The sequence below is a fragment of the Astatotilapia calliptera genome, chromosome 15 (genome assembly GCF_964374335.1).
Source record: "Astatotilapia calliptera chromosome 15, fAstCal68.1, whole genome shotgun sequence".
NCBI classification, from domain to species: domain Eukaryota; kingdom Metazoa; phylum Chordata; class Actinopteri; order Cichliformes; family Cichlidae; genus Astatotilapia; species Astatotilapia calliptera.
This window is the reverse complement of record NC_137436.1, coordinates 13,293,715-13,309,044: the sequence shown is the minus strand read 5'-3', so window position 1 is coordinate 13,309,044 and position 15,330 is coordinate 13,293,715. Positions and strand designations below refer to the sequence as shown.

Below are 15,330 nucleotides of genomic sequence, written 5' to 3'. Positions count from 1 at the left end.
TTTAGTTTCCTGTCTTCATTTATGTTGGAAGTGATAGCAGAGCTGTACATTTGAATTTTTTCAGAAATCTCTCAGTCAGAACATGCAATATCATGCTTAGGTAACTAGCGAAACTAGCGAGCTAACTTCCGCTAGCTAACTTCCTGCTAACTTCTAACTCGTTAAATGTAATAAATTTTGTTTTCATGGATGCCTGGAAGTTAAACTTCATAGTTACACCTGGTAAAGCAGCAATGCTGATCGTTTTATTAAAGATGAAAGAATTTAGACAGTTTTTAACTCTCAGTGATGCTGCAGTGTTGTTTGACCTGAAGTATACGGAGTTTAGGACACAGATTACTCCCAGATTTAAGAGCATCTTAGTCCGACAAATACGACAATAACGACAGCCGCTTGCATGTTCTGCAAAAAAATGTGCTTTGTCGTGTATCTGACGGACAAACACCAAACCAGTTCCACATCACTGAAGTTGCACCATTTTTTACAAACCAATTCTGGTTCATTTGTTTCACTCAACAATCGGCCATGTGCGTATGAAAACAAAGGAACTGCGCATGCGCGTTTTACTCATATTCTATCACGATATTTCATTTTCCTATCGTTGCCTAACATTATACCGGTATTACCGTGAACGGTATAATATGGCCCAGCCCTAGTTGACATAAAAGAATTTTGTTTCCTGAGTCCATAGTTTAAAGAGAGTCACATAATTAATATATATGTCTTTTCTCATGTTTTCTTTTTTACTTTCCAGAAACTAGAAAGTGATTACTGTCAGTCTGGGTTTTTGTTTTTTTCTCCACAAATTAAGATGAACCACATAATCCCATACACAGACAATACTTGGTACCAGGATTAATTTATTATTCACTGGCCTATCATTCGTATGTATTTACTATGAGAAAAATATCCTTTAAAAGAATGAGGAATCACAATAGATGATGAATTCAATAAAATTGCATCTGCTGCTACTACTAGTTACACTGAAAGTAAATATTTAAAAAAACTGCGAGATGATTTATGAATGAAAACATTAAACAGACTCACCCTCCATGCATTCATTAACTGACTCATAGTCAGCGTATGTGCGGCCCTCTGGTCTCTTGGTTGGTTGGACAAGCAAAATTGTGTGCGACTGTAAAATGATTGATAATGTTTAATACACACCACCACGTAGTTTCTCTGTGTCAAACCAAAGCACCTTAATTGGGCAGCTGATGCGAGTTTTTTGCGAGTTTTTGAGACTTGTGTAACCTTCTGCCCAGACATTTTCCAACACCAGTGTAAGGATGGTCATTCAGCTGCAGACCACCGACTTCATCAGTCTTTTACAAAACATCCACCATAACGTTACTTCAGCCACATCTCACATTAATAGAAATATGTAATTTGATTAGATGGTGAAATTAAGTTTTAAGAAACAACGAAGCGGTGGGCAAAAATGCGTGTTTGATAAGAATAGCAAAGCGTTAGCCTCGAAGCTTATTAGCTTAGCTGTGTGTGATTAGCACAAGCTAGTTGTGGCCTAAACTGAGAATTATTAGCTCTTTAGATGTAAAATAAAACACACTTACCATCTCTGTTTTCAACCCAAAGCCTCGCTATTTACTGGCTATGCAAAACTGAAAAAACTCGTATTCGGTGTAACTTCTCAGAACCCCGTGCGATGTAGCTGTTTGGTCTAAAAGTAATTTAGGGGAAGTGAAAAAGACCTCTTCCGGTTGTAAAATCGAGTCCCTTCAAAGTATAATTTTTGCTTCAAAATAAAAGTCCGATAATGCAACAGTAATGATTAAAATGTGATTTTTTTTCAGCAGACTTTGTTTGTAAAGGTACACATTATTTTTTCTAAATTCTCTCTTTTTTAATTATCATAGACATTATTTAAATGGACCCAGGTTGTGCATCTGAAAAGTGTAGCCAGCAGAGAAGCGCTCTAAAGCTGCCTTACTTTTAATAGCCAGTAGGGGCTGAACGCTTTGTCAGCCCCTGCAAGGCTCCTGCATAGAAGACTTCTAGTTGTACAGAAGTTTGTGGGAAAACGGCCCCCCAATAAATTACTTTTCTAATGAGTTTGTGAACTCACTTGCTGATTATTTAATGGGGGAAAATGTAAATTTAAATTGTAGTCATTATATTGTTTTGCTGTTTACACATTCACTTAACATAGAGAGATCTCTGGTTCATCCCTGGGAGGACACACAAAACCCTTCAGGTCTGCATCAAGAAAGACATCCAGCATACAAGTGGAGCTAGCTGTTGTGGTGACCCCTTGTGAACTTGGGAGCACCTCTGAGTAGCTTTTACTATTATCCTGCTCGTGTATTGACATGTCAGTAATGATGCCCTACAAGAAATGAAGATGCAAATAAAGCATTTTTTTTTTCAAAATTACAACATAGCTGAACATTTATTAATTGGATATATGATTTAATTTGAGTAATTACAATGAAATAATTTTTTGTTTGAATCCCGACCTACAGGGCAACAACACATACACTGACATAGTGGAGATCACAAAAACAAACTGAAAGACAGTGAAACCAGGAAAAATAGCTATAATATTTGTGATGGCAAATCATATTTTTAAATGAAATATGTAATGTGGTTTGTTGTTCTTTTTTTCTTTATTTGGTGTGTATACTATAGGCTACATTTGTGTACCAAAATCACTTGATTTTCTTTAAACAGAGAGCATGACTGGGCACTTTTGGAGATATCAGTGACATGTGTGGTTATGGCCTTGCTCTCAGAAGGTCCCTGAGTGTCGCTCTCCTTGTAGTTTCTCTTGGAGATGTGGATACAGGCACCCTCGCCACACCTCCACACTCTCGTTGGCATGCCTCCAGGGACACAAAGTTGTTGGGATTGCCCTGGCAGCCTCCATACCAGAACTCGGTACACTTGGCAGTGGCAGGATTATAGCAGAACCGGACCGTCCAGGTCTCACAGGGGCCCTCATCACGAGGCAGGGAGCACAAATTGCCAGTGGATGGAGGAGTGGGTGATGGGTGCTGCTGATATAGGAGAAAACAAAGCAATATATACATTATATTTGTAGTGTGGTCTGCAGAAAAAGAGCTGCAATTGTTAGACATTTTAAATGGTGAAAGAAATATTAAGCGTTACATATATGATTATATAATTGTTTTGCAGAGACAAAGATACTTTCTTATGGTTGTTATTGTGAATAATGCTCTAAAAACACATGATATTTTATCCCTGTGGTGCTTCTATTTGACCATATCTTTTTGGTGAACACTCAAATTTAGTAAACTTGGCAAATACTTTGTTACTAAGTGAAGGTCATCACTAGATTTATATACACAGCTGTTATATTATTCAGAAAGGTTAACTGTGACTGGCTCATAAAATTAGTTAATAATGTGATTCCTACCACAGTCTGGTACTCAGGACAGCCAGCCTGTCCGAATCCTTGAGCGGGTGTCACCCCATCCAAACAACAGCCATACCTAAAACAGAGACGATGATTTTTCTTTTTTAATTTCAGTTTGAAAATGGGGAAAAGATTTCTCTACACTTTCACATCATTTTCTGCAAAATAGTGTTTAGAGGTACTCATGTTACCTAGTGCGGACACATTCTTGTGAGCATCCCAGGTTCCTGGGCCCCGTGGCAGAGGTACGGCCATCAGGACAGCAGCCGTAAGGCGACTGCGTACAGTGAGGTCTCACCTCATTAGGGTAAGAGTCATACACACTGTTTGTAGCTGGCCTTGAAACTAAAGCAAGTAAACAAATGAGGTCAAATATACTGTATGCATGCATTCCTTTCTAATTTTAAAAGCTTTTGACTAACATTTCTTAATAAGTCTGTGTAGGTTCTCAGTCATCTTTGTAGGTAATAAAAGATAAGTCATGAAAAGTTTGTTGTTGTTGTTTTTAGTTAAAAAAAAACAGCTTTTATAATACAGAAAACGCTTCGTAGAAGGAAAAAGAAATGGCTGTGTTTGAGCTTGTGGTTTACCTCCAGTTATCTAAGTTGGAAATTAGGCTAAAACAAGTTTGGAATTTTCTGTTTGTCTATGAAATACAAGAAGGCAATGGGAGGGCAGCACAGTCATAGTCTAGACAGCAACAATTACAACATGCCGAAAGCGTACATTATCTTTATTGCGTGAAGAACCCTCAACTGTGTTACAATACTAAAATTACTGTCTGCGTCGTCTTAAGAAACATTTGTTTTTTTTTTTGTTTTTTTACAGTGGCTTTGATTTCACATATATAAAATCCACTCTGAGTTGTGAAACACTGCTATGTCTGTGTGGGTGAGTGTCTCTAAATGTTCATTAATTCATTATTCAGCACTGTAATATCAGTTCAGTTCAAATTAGTTCAATTCAATTCAGTAGTACCAAATCACAAGAAAAAATGCCTGAAGGAGCTTTGTACTATAAGGCAAACCCCAAAAATCAAACAACCCCATATGAACAACCATTTTGCAATAGTGGGTAAGAGCATAGAGACAGGACTAAATACAGACTACGGGACAGAGAAGACAAAGATTTGGTGCTGCAGTGGTGTGTAAACATGTGGGCAATGAAAAGAGGTGAGTAGACAAGTTCCTGAAGCAGTCTGTGCCCTATAGCAGTATAGCTACAATCTGCTTCAGGGTCAGCCAACCCAGCCTAAACTATAAGCTTCATCAAAAAAAGAACATTTTGAGCTTAGTCTTTAAAGTAAACTTCCCCCAAATCCAAACTGGGACCTGAATGCTGAAGGCTCTGCCTCCCATTCTGCTTTTAAAATCTCTAGAAACTACAAGCAAGCCTGCAGTCTGAGAGAAAAGTGCTCTATTGGGATGATATGATTCTATGAGGTTCTATTACACACAAGGGTGATCTTATGTTGTAGTGCCACATATAAAGAAATTGCATGCTCAACCATGCAAAGAAAGATGGTAACATTTCCGCACTCATCATACCTGAAGGTTCTTCTGGAATATGGGGCACAAATCCTCTAATAGTGCTTCCACCTGGCCTTGGGTCCTGCACACTTGGGGCCGCTGGAAAAGAAACAAGGTTGACAATATAAAATAAATAAATAAAAGTAAAAATGATCAGAACTTGCTGCATTCAGATGTCACTCACTTTGCACCCCAGGGCAGGGCTGCGTGTTGCATTCCTCCACAGAATGTGGTCTGTGAGCTAACCCACAACGATCTTCAGGGTAGGGGTTCAAATCAGTGTCAAAACAGGCAACTCTCCTCTCCCTCACACCACCACCACAACTTCTCGAACACTGCGAGATAAACAAAGCTAGTAACGCTGAAAGGAAAATAACAGTTAAAGCTTTTTTTTGCTTTCTGTTCCCTTACCAGGCCGTACTCTGTCATATGCCAGGTTATGCGTGTGTAACAGGCAGGTCTGCGGCAGGCCTGGACAGAAGGAGGTCGAACCAGTCCACTGCATGCATGATCAGGCAGATGTTCGCCTCCTGGTCCAACGCAAACAACTTCCCTTGTCTGCTGTCCTTCTCCACAGGTTGCTGAACACTGACCATCAAATGCAACAATTTAGTTAATATTTTTAACTGATTTGAGTTGATAAATACAAGCAGTGTAACAATCATATGAACAAGGTCATACTTTATCCAAGATAGGTGTTGTATCAGCCAAAAAAAAAATTAAAATGGCAAAGATGGTCTAAGTAGACATAACTGTTTCATATCATTAGGATAGTTCAAATATGATAGTTTTTAACCGTAGGAGACATACTCCACTGAAGCTGGACACGCTGTACTCTGCAGTACATGGATGCATGTTGCAGGCCTGCTGACTCGGTGGCCTTTGCAGGCGCTGGGCAATGCAGTAAGTCTCGTCGACCACATGGGGGTTCACTGAGTCCTCAACTACACACTCCACACTACGATGCTGCATGCCTCCGCTGCACGAGGCAGAGCACTCGCCAAACACACTAGCTCTATAGACATATGTGAATGTCTCTGTTGGACGAGGAGCAGCAACAACAACTGGAGCAGAGGAGTGTACTGAGTTAGTGTCTTCATCCAAGCCCATAAACTCTCCACGGGTCAGTATCTAAAAAAAAAAGACAAATTATTAGGAAATAACTATAAGAAAAAGAACCAACAGGTATTACAAAAGTGAAAAGAGTCCTATAAATCGCCTTTTAGGAGAGTAAAATTCTCTATGACTAAAACAAAACTAAAAGACTGCATCAAAGAAAGGGAGGATAACAACAGAAATATCTTATGTATTCTTTTTCTACCTTTAACTTCAACAATCTTTTTTTCTAAATCTGGCTGACAAACAAGAGTTAGCAATAAAGAAAAAACTTCTTTGCTTTGAACAATCTGCATCTTTAAAAGTAAAAAATATACAGACGATCTTTCAACCTTATTTAGATTCATTTTTATGCTCTATTCTAGCGTCACACCCTGCTCTTGGATTATTTGGTACATTGAAACCCAAATATTCAAACTAAGTAAGAGTCACATGCATAGGTCTAATCTGCAGCTCCAAATCTCACCCTGCAGACACCATCCACACAGATATCACTGCGGCCCACATAGCACGGGGTCCCATCTACCACTGCAGTTCTGTGTCGGTAAAAGAAATCCTCTCCTCTCGGGACACAGTTGAGCTCACATGGATTAGCTGCTAGAAAAGGTTAGGGAGTCACAAACCTAAAAACACTTAAATATTGTTGTACATATTGTACATGTACCTCCACAATAAGGCAACCATGTGTAGCGTTTGCCATTAAAGTCCATTCTGTCAAACTGGGAGCACTGCTCCTGTCTGAAATCCCTTGAGCTCACTGGGCATTCCTGCATGACAGGAAATCGAACATTTAAACAAGATACTATCCGTTTTCTCTTTGTGAAAGTATTTTTAAATGGGTTTAAAGGATAATTACATGTGTATTGCAGGTGCGGAATGATTTGGAGGATCCTATGCAGTTATGTCCACCATCTGTCCTGCAGAAGGAAATGAAATAAATGGCATTTGCACACTCAAGTGTTAAAAAAGACACAAATTAAAAACGATATAAGAAGAGTGTTGGGTCTGTGTTTCCACAAGCCCCGCTAATTCTAGAGACTTATTCATCATGAAGAAAACAAGACAGTCGATCGATCGATTATTTGCGCAAGGGAGGCCTCGTCTGTGTCCACCACGAAAATGACCCCCAGATCTGACCTCCTCCTGCTACCTTTTATTGAGAGACAGTTCACACAAAACACGTCAGAACAAAGCCACGCCCCCTTGGTTCTAAGACAAAGCATTTTATGTATATGTGTGAACTTCTGTAAGAGTGTGTGTGTGTGTGTGTGTGTGTGTGTGTGTGTGTGTGTGTGTGTGTGTGTGTGTGTGTGTGTGTGTGTGTGTCAGACCTCCTGCTGACCAAAGGGTCGTAAACCCAGGAAGCTTACATCAAAAGAAACAGATCTTTCAGATAGGATGTATCTACAATAAAACCTCCCCCAGCACAGAGTGGTTGGAGAGGTGGTCAGGATTAAAGGAATGGCTTTGATCCTACTGCTTGAACTAAGACTGTACAAATTTAAGAAACACAATGGCAACATTCAACAATTAGACTTAACAAAGAGTCTTTTGTAATGTTACAAATGAATACAAAATTACCTTAAGTTCACATATTCAAAACACAATAGCAATGAATATAAATATGAGGCTCTTTACTTCATGCATTTCTTTGCCCTACCTTGAAGTAATACATTTCCTGGTTCTCACTGCCACCCCTGTGCCACAGCTGCGGCTGCAGGGTCCATAGGCTCCAAACTCACCCCAGTAGTCGTGGGTCGAACGTGTCAACTAAGCAAATAAGAGAAACTCAAAGTCAGGCTCTGGAACATGTTGTGCTCCCACATGGGACATCAGGACCTGACACAAATCCCTAACTCACACACTAAACGCATGCAAGACGCACTAAAAAAATATAGCATTTAGCCACAAACTAACACTTATACATTACACAACATTTTTACAAACCTGTTCTGTGACACATTGAACTAATCATGCTTGCACATCAGAAAATAAATAATTTACCACTTAAAAAAAAAATCAAAGGAATATTTTCCTGTGTCATAAGGTACTGTTGATATGAATCTGTAATAATACAATACTATTAATATTGTTAACATAAAAAAACTCACTGTAAAAGCAGGTACAGCCAGCAGCTGTAGGAGTCCCAGGACTTGCAGGATATTCATGTTCACCTGAAGCCACTGCTGAACTACTGACGAGGATAGCAATTAATTAACGCAACTTACAGTGCAAGAAATTCCATTTAACACAAATGATGTGCGTGCAGTTCATTCATCCATTAACAGATTAACGTGTATCAGATGAAACCTGAGTCCCTCAGGACCCCTGCTAATGTTTTAACAAGTATCTATTCCATGCAAATACAAATGAAAAGCTGGATAAAAAAAACATGTAAAATCTTATTACTGAATTACCTGATTGAAGTGAATTCCCAGCTTGCTGACAAGCTGCACGGTGGGATGTGCACTTCAGCAGTGACAGCAGGCAACGACACCCAGCATTTCTTCTTCCATCACCCTCTCACTGCTTACTGACACCACAGCCCATAAAGTGTCAGATTTCAACCACTAAGAGAAACACTGGTTTTCTATTTTTTTTGTTCTGTTTTGATCGTAAATATGTTTCTTGCTGGAGCAGAATGTCTGAAGGTAGAACTTCCACGTACCGAGACTCATGTTGTTAATTTACATCAAGTCTTTTTATTCACACAAATGTTTTGGAGGTACAGAAATTATGCAAATGTAGAGGCAATGTATAGATTCATGCAGAAATGGAACATCATCAAAGTTTGGTTCATTTCATAATATAAAGGAGGTTACATGTGTCATCACGTGCAATTTAAATACGTCTCTGCAACATATCTTAAAGTTGTATTATTTGCGAAGCGCACTAAAACGTGACTCAGTGTGAAAGAGAATTTTCCATTGATTGCCTTTTCTGAAGTGTCTCACCATTGATTGTCTCCTTCACACATCCTGTAACCACTAAATACAGACGAGTAAATCACAACAGGGGAGCTAGTGGGAGGTAAACATAGGTTTAAAGCTCTATTTAGTTTTATTTTTAGCAAGAAACCACAGTGGAGCATGGCCTGGATGTGAACGTAGCATGGAGGACAAGGAACACCGGGAATCAGTGAACATCAACGTTCCTGTGCCAATGAGCTGCAATACTAGAGGAGCCGTTATAGTCTCTTGTCATCGCCTTTAAGATGCAAGTACATAGCAATCAAACAAAAAAGAAAGGCAATAAACTGTGCCTTTGTTGGGTTCATATTGTTAATGTTTGAATGAAACTATTATTTTAAGGGAAAATCCAGCATTCATATATATATATATATATATATATATATATATATATATATATATATATATATATATATATATATATATATATATATACATAAAGTCAGTGATATTATATTATAAAAATAAGAAAAAATATTGTTGTTGCTAGACTTAGCAATCAATGACAAAAACCTTAACAAAGACAATAAAGCACGATTCAGCGATGTCAAACTTCAGCATCTCGCCCCATCACCGACCCATCCATTCAAAATGTAAGCATCCAAACTCAAAACCACAATCCCAAACACGATACAAAGAGAAGCTAAATCTGCCAGTCACTTTTTGTCCCTCAAAGCTGCTGGTTCAGCTTCTGTTTGCTTCTCTTGAGGTTCAAAGGCACTCTTGGTGCTGAACAGGTCGTCCATTGATTCCACGATTTCCTGTATTTCTCGGGACAGCTCGGAGTAGCTCTCTTTAAGGTCCTCTTGCTGCTTCCTGAGGTCTGCTGCCGCATGCGTCAGCTCAGAAACCTGTTCGCTGCAGGTGGTCCTCAACTGCTCCACGTCCAAAAGCATCACCTCCATGCTGTTTATCAGCTCCACCAGACACTCAGCAGTTGTTTCAAACCCTGATGTGTCCAGACTTCCTTCTTCCTTGGAATTGTCTGGAGCGCTGGCTCCTTCTTCTGGATTTGGTTCTGTCTCCATCCTCGTGTTGTAGCAACTTTCAGTCACCTGATACTCAAGTCAGTCTTCAGTATAGCAGTTTTCTGGAAGAAAAGGGAAGCATTTAGCTGTAGCCAATAGCTGTGATAGGTTCAACTGCAAAGAAATTATTCAATTTGGGTGAGAAATGTCAAAGATGCAGATCTAAGCTCTTCACAGGGAATGAAAAATGCATTTCTATCTAACAACTTTAATAGCAGGAAATTAACTAGGCATATCATTATCTTCTTACTCTGTTTTTTGCTATATTTTTCAAGTAATTAATATTTGACAACAGCATAATAAAACTGAAAATGCTATTTTTGGTGTACCACCCCCAATATTTTCAGTGACTCCTATATGGCCACCCCTATGAAAAATTTCTGGAGGCGGCCCTGGGTGTACGTGTGTATAGTTGTATGTGTTTTATGTGTATCCAAGTGCCCTTTCACTGACATGGCTATACCAAGCTACAACCCCCTACTCCACCCACACCCACACCCCCTAGTCCAAATTACTGCCGGCTTCGATGAGGGGCAGGCGGGACATGAGATTATGTGTTTCTTCCCTCCTCCCAAATTGAGACTATTTACTCCTTCGGCTGTCTGAGCAGATGGATTAACCTCGTCCTCTGCCTTGACACACATGCACACAGTCATATGCATGTTATAATATAAGCTGAACTATTGAAGACACGTGGAGCTATACTACTGCAAGTCAGTTTGAAATGTCACATGCCATTTGGATAAATGCAGAATGTGGCTGGCCCATTCTTTTACATTAAGGAATTACAGGCAAATGCCAGCAGTTACTCTAACAACTGCATATTGTTCAGTAGTAATGGAAACTTTACAGATGAGCAGGCCAACAGTATGCACTAATGCACCGGCGTGCTGTCAATGCAATGAATTTTTGGGACCTCTCTAAAAGTGTAAAGTGATCGTTTCACAGCCTGGACCAAAGACATCGCCACTATTCTTTTACATTGGTTATCCCAAAAATAAACAGCCTAAAATAAAACAGTGTATAATCATCTTCCCAGAGTTTTCTGGCACAAACGTCAGAGAAGATCCAAAGAATGCTGGCAATAAACAGAGGTGACGGGGAAAAGAACGGGAAACCACAAGGGCTACGTAGAAAAGGGAGGGAAAAGTGATGAGACAGGTGAAAACACAAGGAAAGTAATAATAGGACTTTGGATACGAAAATATTTTTATATTCAATTAGTGCTGTAAAACAAACAAAAAAAAAAGTATTCTTTCCTATTTTTAATTTTTTAAAAGATTCGATTTTTAAAATATACACTCAATCAATTTTAAAGTCTTTAAAGAATTAAATAGTTAAATGCATTAAAACAGTGACAAAATCCAAATCTTCAAAAATGTGTTAAAGAGCCACCAAAGGTTCCTACCCTTTAAATGGCTGTAAAGATAAGGAGTCTAGACGATGACCTCACCACCCTCGGTCTCTTATCAAAACATGACAACTTGCTCGATGGAGGCCAATGTCAGGGGGATACCCTTACTCTGAAAGTGGTGTAAAATACAAGGGTGTAAGTTTCAAAAGAAAAGTAATGAATTATTAATGAATCGGTTCAGGACACATTACCTAGACAACAAAGACAGCAGCTGTGTGTGTGTGTGTGTGTGTGTGTGTGTGTGTGTGTGTGTGTGTGTGTAAGACTTTAAGCAGTTACATTACATGTAAATTTTTTGTACTGATGTAATTTTGTTGCATAAGTACAATATAAAATGTTACATTTAATGGAATCTGGTCGAATTACATTCACTTGTACACATACAGTTTATGCCAAGTACAGTTGCCTTAATGATCAATTATTTGAATAAATAAACCTTTAATTTCATGTATTTGAATATCTGAGTTGCGTTTTACTCAAAAAATATTGCTTCGTATTTATGAGGTGGCAGATTTAATTTTTCAAAGCAAAAGCTCACAAAAAAATACTGGTATGACAGATCAGGAGGAAAAAGACCCTCATCAGTTCTTCACTAAAGCACGAAGAGACAAAACCAGACAAAAACCGATCAATAAAACAAAAATCAAGCAAAGTATTCATTATAGTATTCAACAAAACATATCAATAAACTTTAAAAATTTCCCATCAGCGAAATACAAGAAAATGAAGTCTTACTTGTCTCTGTGGTTATTTACTGAGCGTATCCGGAATGTGTCAACATGCAGACTAAAGATAATATAGATTATGTGTTAAGTATGGATCCCAGCCAGAGTGCAGCAGGCCTGCCCTCCTCCTAACTCACTCCCTCTGTGCTATGATGCCCACAATGGTGCTATTTAGGGCTAAACCCTGCTGTACGTTATCAACGCAGAACATTTAGTTGTAAAGGACAGATACCTTTTACTTTTCAGAGGCAACATCATGATGAACATGTTGCAGTTTATTTTAGTTCATTTCTTCATTCACAACCACATTTTCAAAACATGCTGGGACCGTGTAAAATCATAATGGTTTGTGGAAATTTAATGCAATGATTTCAAATTCCGGTGATCCCTATATTTAAAATGGGACAGCATATGAAATGTTGAAACCCTTCTGTAACTGTTAATGCGAAATACTAAGCTCTATTTTTGACAGTAACATGTTTTCTCATTCTTGCTTGGTGTAAGATTTCAGCTGCTCAGGAGTTTCAGGTCTCCTTTGGCATTTCATATAATGCTCCAGAGCACCCGGATCCTTACTCTGGAGCCATAAAAATGTAATGCATGCAGAAAGTGGCTTGATAATGTCATCTGAATGAAACATCACAGATGTGTAAGACACCCATGCTGCGTGCGCTAATGCACCCTCACCTTTATTTATTTATTTTTTTACTTTACAATAATCCAAAGAAACTAGATACTATGGTCTATCTATCTATCTCTTTGTGTGTGTGTGTGTGTGTGTGTGTGTGTGTGTGTGTGTGTGTGTGTGTGTGTGTGTGTGTGTGTGTGTGTGTGTAATGCTGAAATTGTTGATGGTAAAGCCTGTGTATTTCCAAACATTTCCACATGATGGCGCTTTTAGCTAAGTTTTCCATACACTTCTGTGGAAGCTAGGAAGGTTGAGATACACTTTTTCTGCATCTTTTATGTGCACCAACTCGTTTTTTATGTGTGCTTTATTTATTGTCCTTTGCAAATGTGAATTCTCAATTATAGTTTGTTGAGGTTTAAAGTTGCAGGCGGCTGCCAACTCTATACAGGTTATGCATGTGTTTCAATGAGCTCCTAAAAACATTTAAGGACTAAAATGTGTAGCTTTGCATTTGTGGTTAGGTGGGTGCTCTTTATGTAAGTGCTGTGTGGGGGATCAGGAGTATGGATTATTTCACCCTGGGTCGTATTCAGAGAGGCCAGCCAAGCGTGAGGCAGACAGGAGAAAGGGGGCATTGTTGAGGTCTAGATGAGTGTCAGAGGTGCCTCAGAAAATAGAATCACTCTTGGAGGTTTAACAGAAACTTACTTGCAACAACCCCCTGACCCTTCAGATGTCTGACCGTGGCTGAACCCCTCTTTACAACAGTATATAAATGTATCAATTAACATAGCATTTGTATGTGGCTTATGTTAACGGATTGGTAGCGCACTAATTGCAAGTAAACCACAAAGAAACTATGAAAATTAAAATTAAAAAACAAAAAATAAAAGAGGAAGAAACAAAAAAGTGGATTTGATCTGGTTTGAATAATAAGTTTATGGGAACGGGGAAATTCCTGAAGGCTGATTTTGTTTACCTTGAGCATTAGGTGGCTGAGGTTTATCAAGTAAGGTGGTGGTGATAATATCAGTTTTCAAAACCTTGGGACTTTCTGGCACCTTGTTCATTCATCTATCTGTCTAGAATTCAGTCTAGGTAAAACAGTTACGTGGATTATGTGGACGCACATTTGTCTCAGCCGTTCTGTCTCTGTCCTTATCTCTCACTGGCTTGGATTTGCACAAACAATCTGAACACAAACTCTGGATTCGTCTGCATATGCCTTCAGAGAGGCCGCTATCATCACTGCTCATAAAGGAAGAAAAAGTTTCATGAAAATGTTTCCCAAATGTGATTTATTCTCAAAATGTGGGCATAAATAGGCTCTCTGTCACTGAAGAAAAAGGAAAGTTACGAGGTAGTGGCTCACGCATGCCTTCAGTCCTTAGGGCCTTGTAGGGTTCAGGGTCTTTGACACACAGAATTCCTACACTATTTATGGCACCTCATTGGTGTAAATGGGCCAGAAATATATGGCCATTTTTAGACATAGGGCCCATTTTTCAGAGGCTAACATGTAATTAGACAATTCACGGCAAAAGGGGCAATTTCTCTCATTATTCCATGACAAATTAGGCAGATAAAAGAAATGGAGGTGATTCCACATATTGAACTTGCATTTCATGGCTATTCATTGGAAGATTCAGTAGCGGCCAAATCAGCAATCTTCTACATTCTTAAAAAGAAGTGGTCAGCTCAGCAACACCAGAAGGACTGAAATACCTCAGACGTGGATGATGACAGAATTATTTCCATGGTTAAGGAAAACTGCTTCACAACAAATCAAGAATGCTTTATAGGAGCTAAACATATCATAGTTTACAATCTAGAAGGCTTCATGAATGGAAAGAGGTCTGCAAAGAGGATAAAACAGCCGTTGATGATGTGAACGATGAATTGTGACATGTACAGAGTTATACTCTGCTCACATTCAGCTAAATGCTGCAAAACAGAACACAACTCTTCACATTGCAAATGGATAACAATCCAAAGCATACCGCAAAAGCAGGAGTTTCTCAAGACAAAGAAATGATATATTCTTCAGTGACCAAGTGGGTCACCTGATCTCAACACAACAGAGCATGCTTTTCAGTTACTGACTACAAAACTGAATGATGAACAACTCACAAGCAAGCAACTGAAGAAGGATACAGTAAATGCCCCGATTAACTCGTATGCATGCAAACATGCGCAGTACCAAAAAGAGAAACAGAGGTACATCCAGAGCCCAACCCTGAATGAATGTTCATTTTACTCTGTGCTCGCTTGATGTGTGGGATAGAAACAGAATAAATACTAAATATATGCTTTGTTTGTATTTGTCTTCACAGACTATTTAATGTATCGGCTGGTTAATTAGGTTTTTGTAGATGAAAATGATCATACAAAAAAAATCAAGAAGGGAAAAGAACTAGATTTGAACTTTTTTTCTCTCTTTTAATTTAAATTTTGACTTGTCAGTCAACTGTCAGTCAGCTCTGTAAAGGAGTTTCAGCTAAATATCTTAAAAAGAAAGAAG

The 15,330-nt window shown here is 38.8% G+C and overlaps 1 protein-coding gene across 4 annotated transcripts; it reads right to left on the bottom strand.

Annotated features, from left to right (window-relative positions):
* Window positions 1-2,409: 2,409 nt before the first annotated feature.
* Window positions 2,410-8,662, bottom strand: paplnb (papilin b, proteoglycan-like sulfated glycoprotein). Of its 4 annotated transcripts, none has more exons than XM_026143282.2 (13): window positions 8,460-8,662; window positions 8,154-8,236; window positions 7,703-7,812; window positions 6,899-6,959; window positions 6,707-6,809; window positions 6,509-6,639; window positions 5,737-6,057; window positions 5,338-5,514; window positions 5,111-5,261; window positions 4,945-5,025; window positions 3,589-3,742; window positions 3,398-3,473; window positions 2,410-3,014 (listed from the first exon to the last, which is right to left on the bottom strand). In XM_026143282.2, exons 2-13 carry the CDS (start codon window positions 8,208-8,210, stop codon window positions 2,736-2,738), a joined length of 1,701 nt encoding a protein of 566 aa, XP_025999067.2. In that variant the 5' UTR covers window positions 8,211-8,236; window positions 8,460-8,662; the 3' UTR covers window positions 2,410-2,735. The 4 variants fall into 4 exon arrangements, with proteins under 4 accessions (XP_025999067.2, XP_025999064.2, XP_025999066.2 ...); XM_026143279.2 differs by having other exon boundaries at window positions 2,410-3,017; window positions 8,460-8,644; XM_026143281.2 differs by having other exon boundaries at window positions 2,410-3,017; window positions 6,509-6,636; window positions 8,460-8,629.
* Window positions 8,663-15,330: the final 6,668 nt, after the last annotated feature.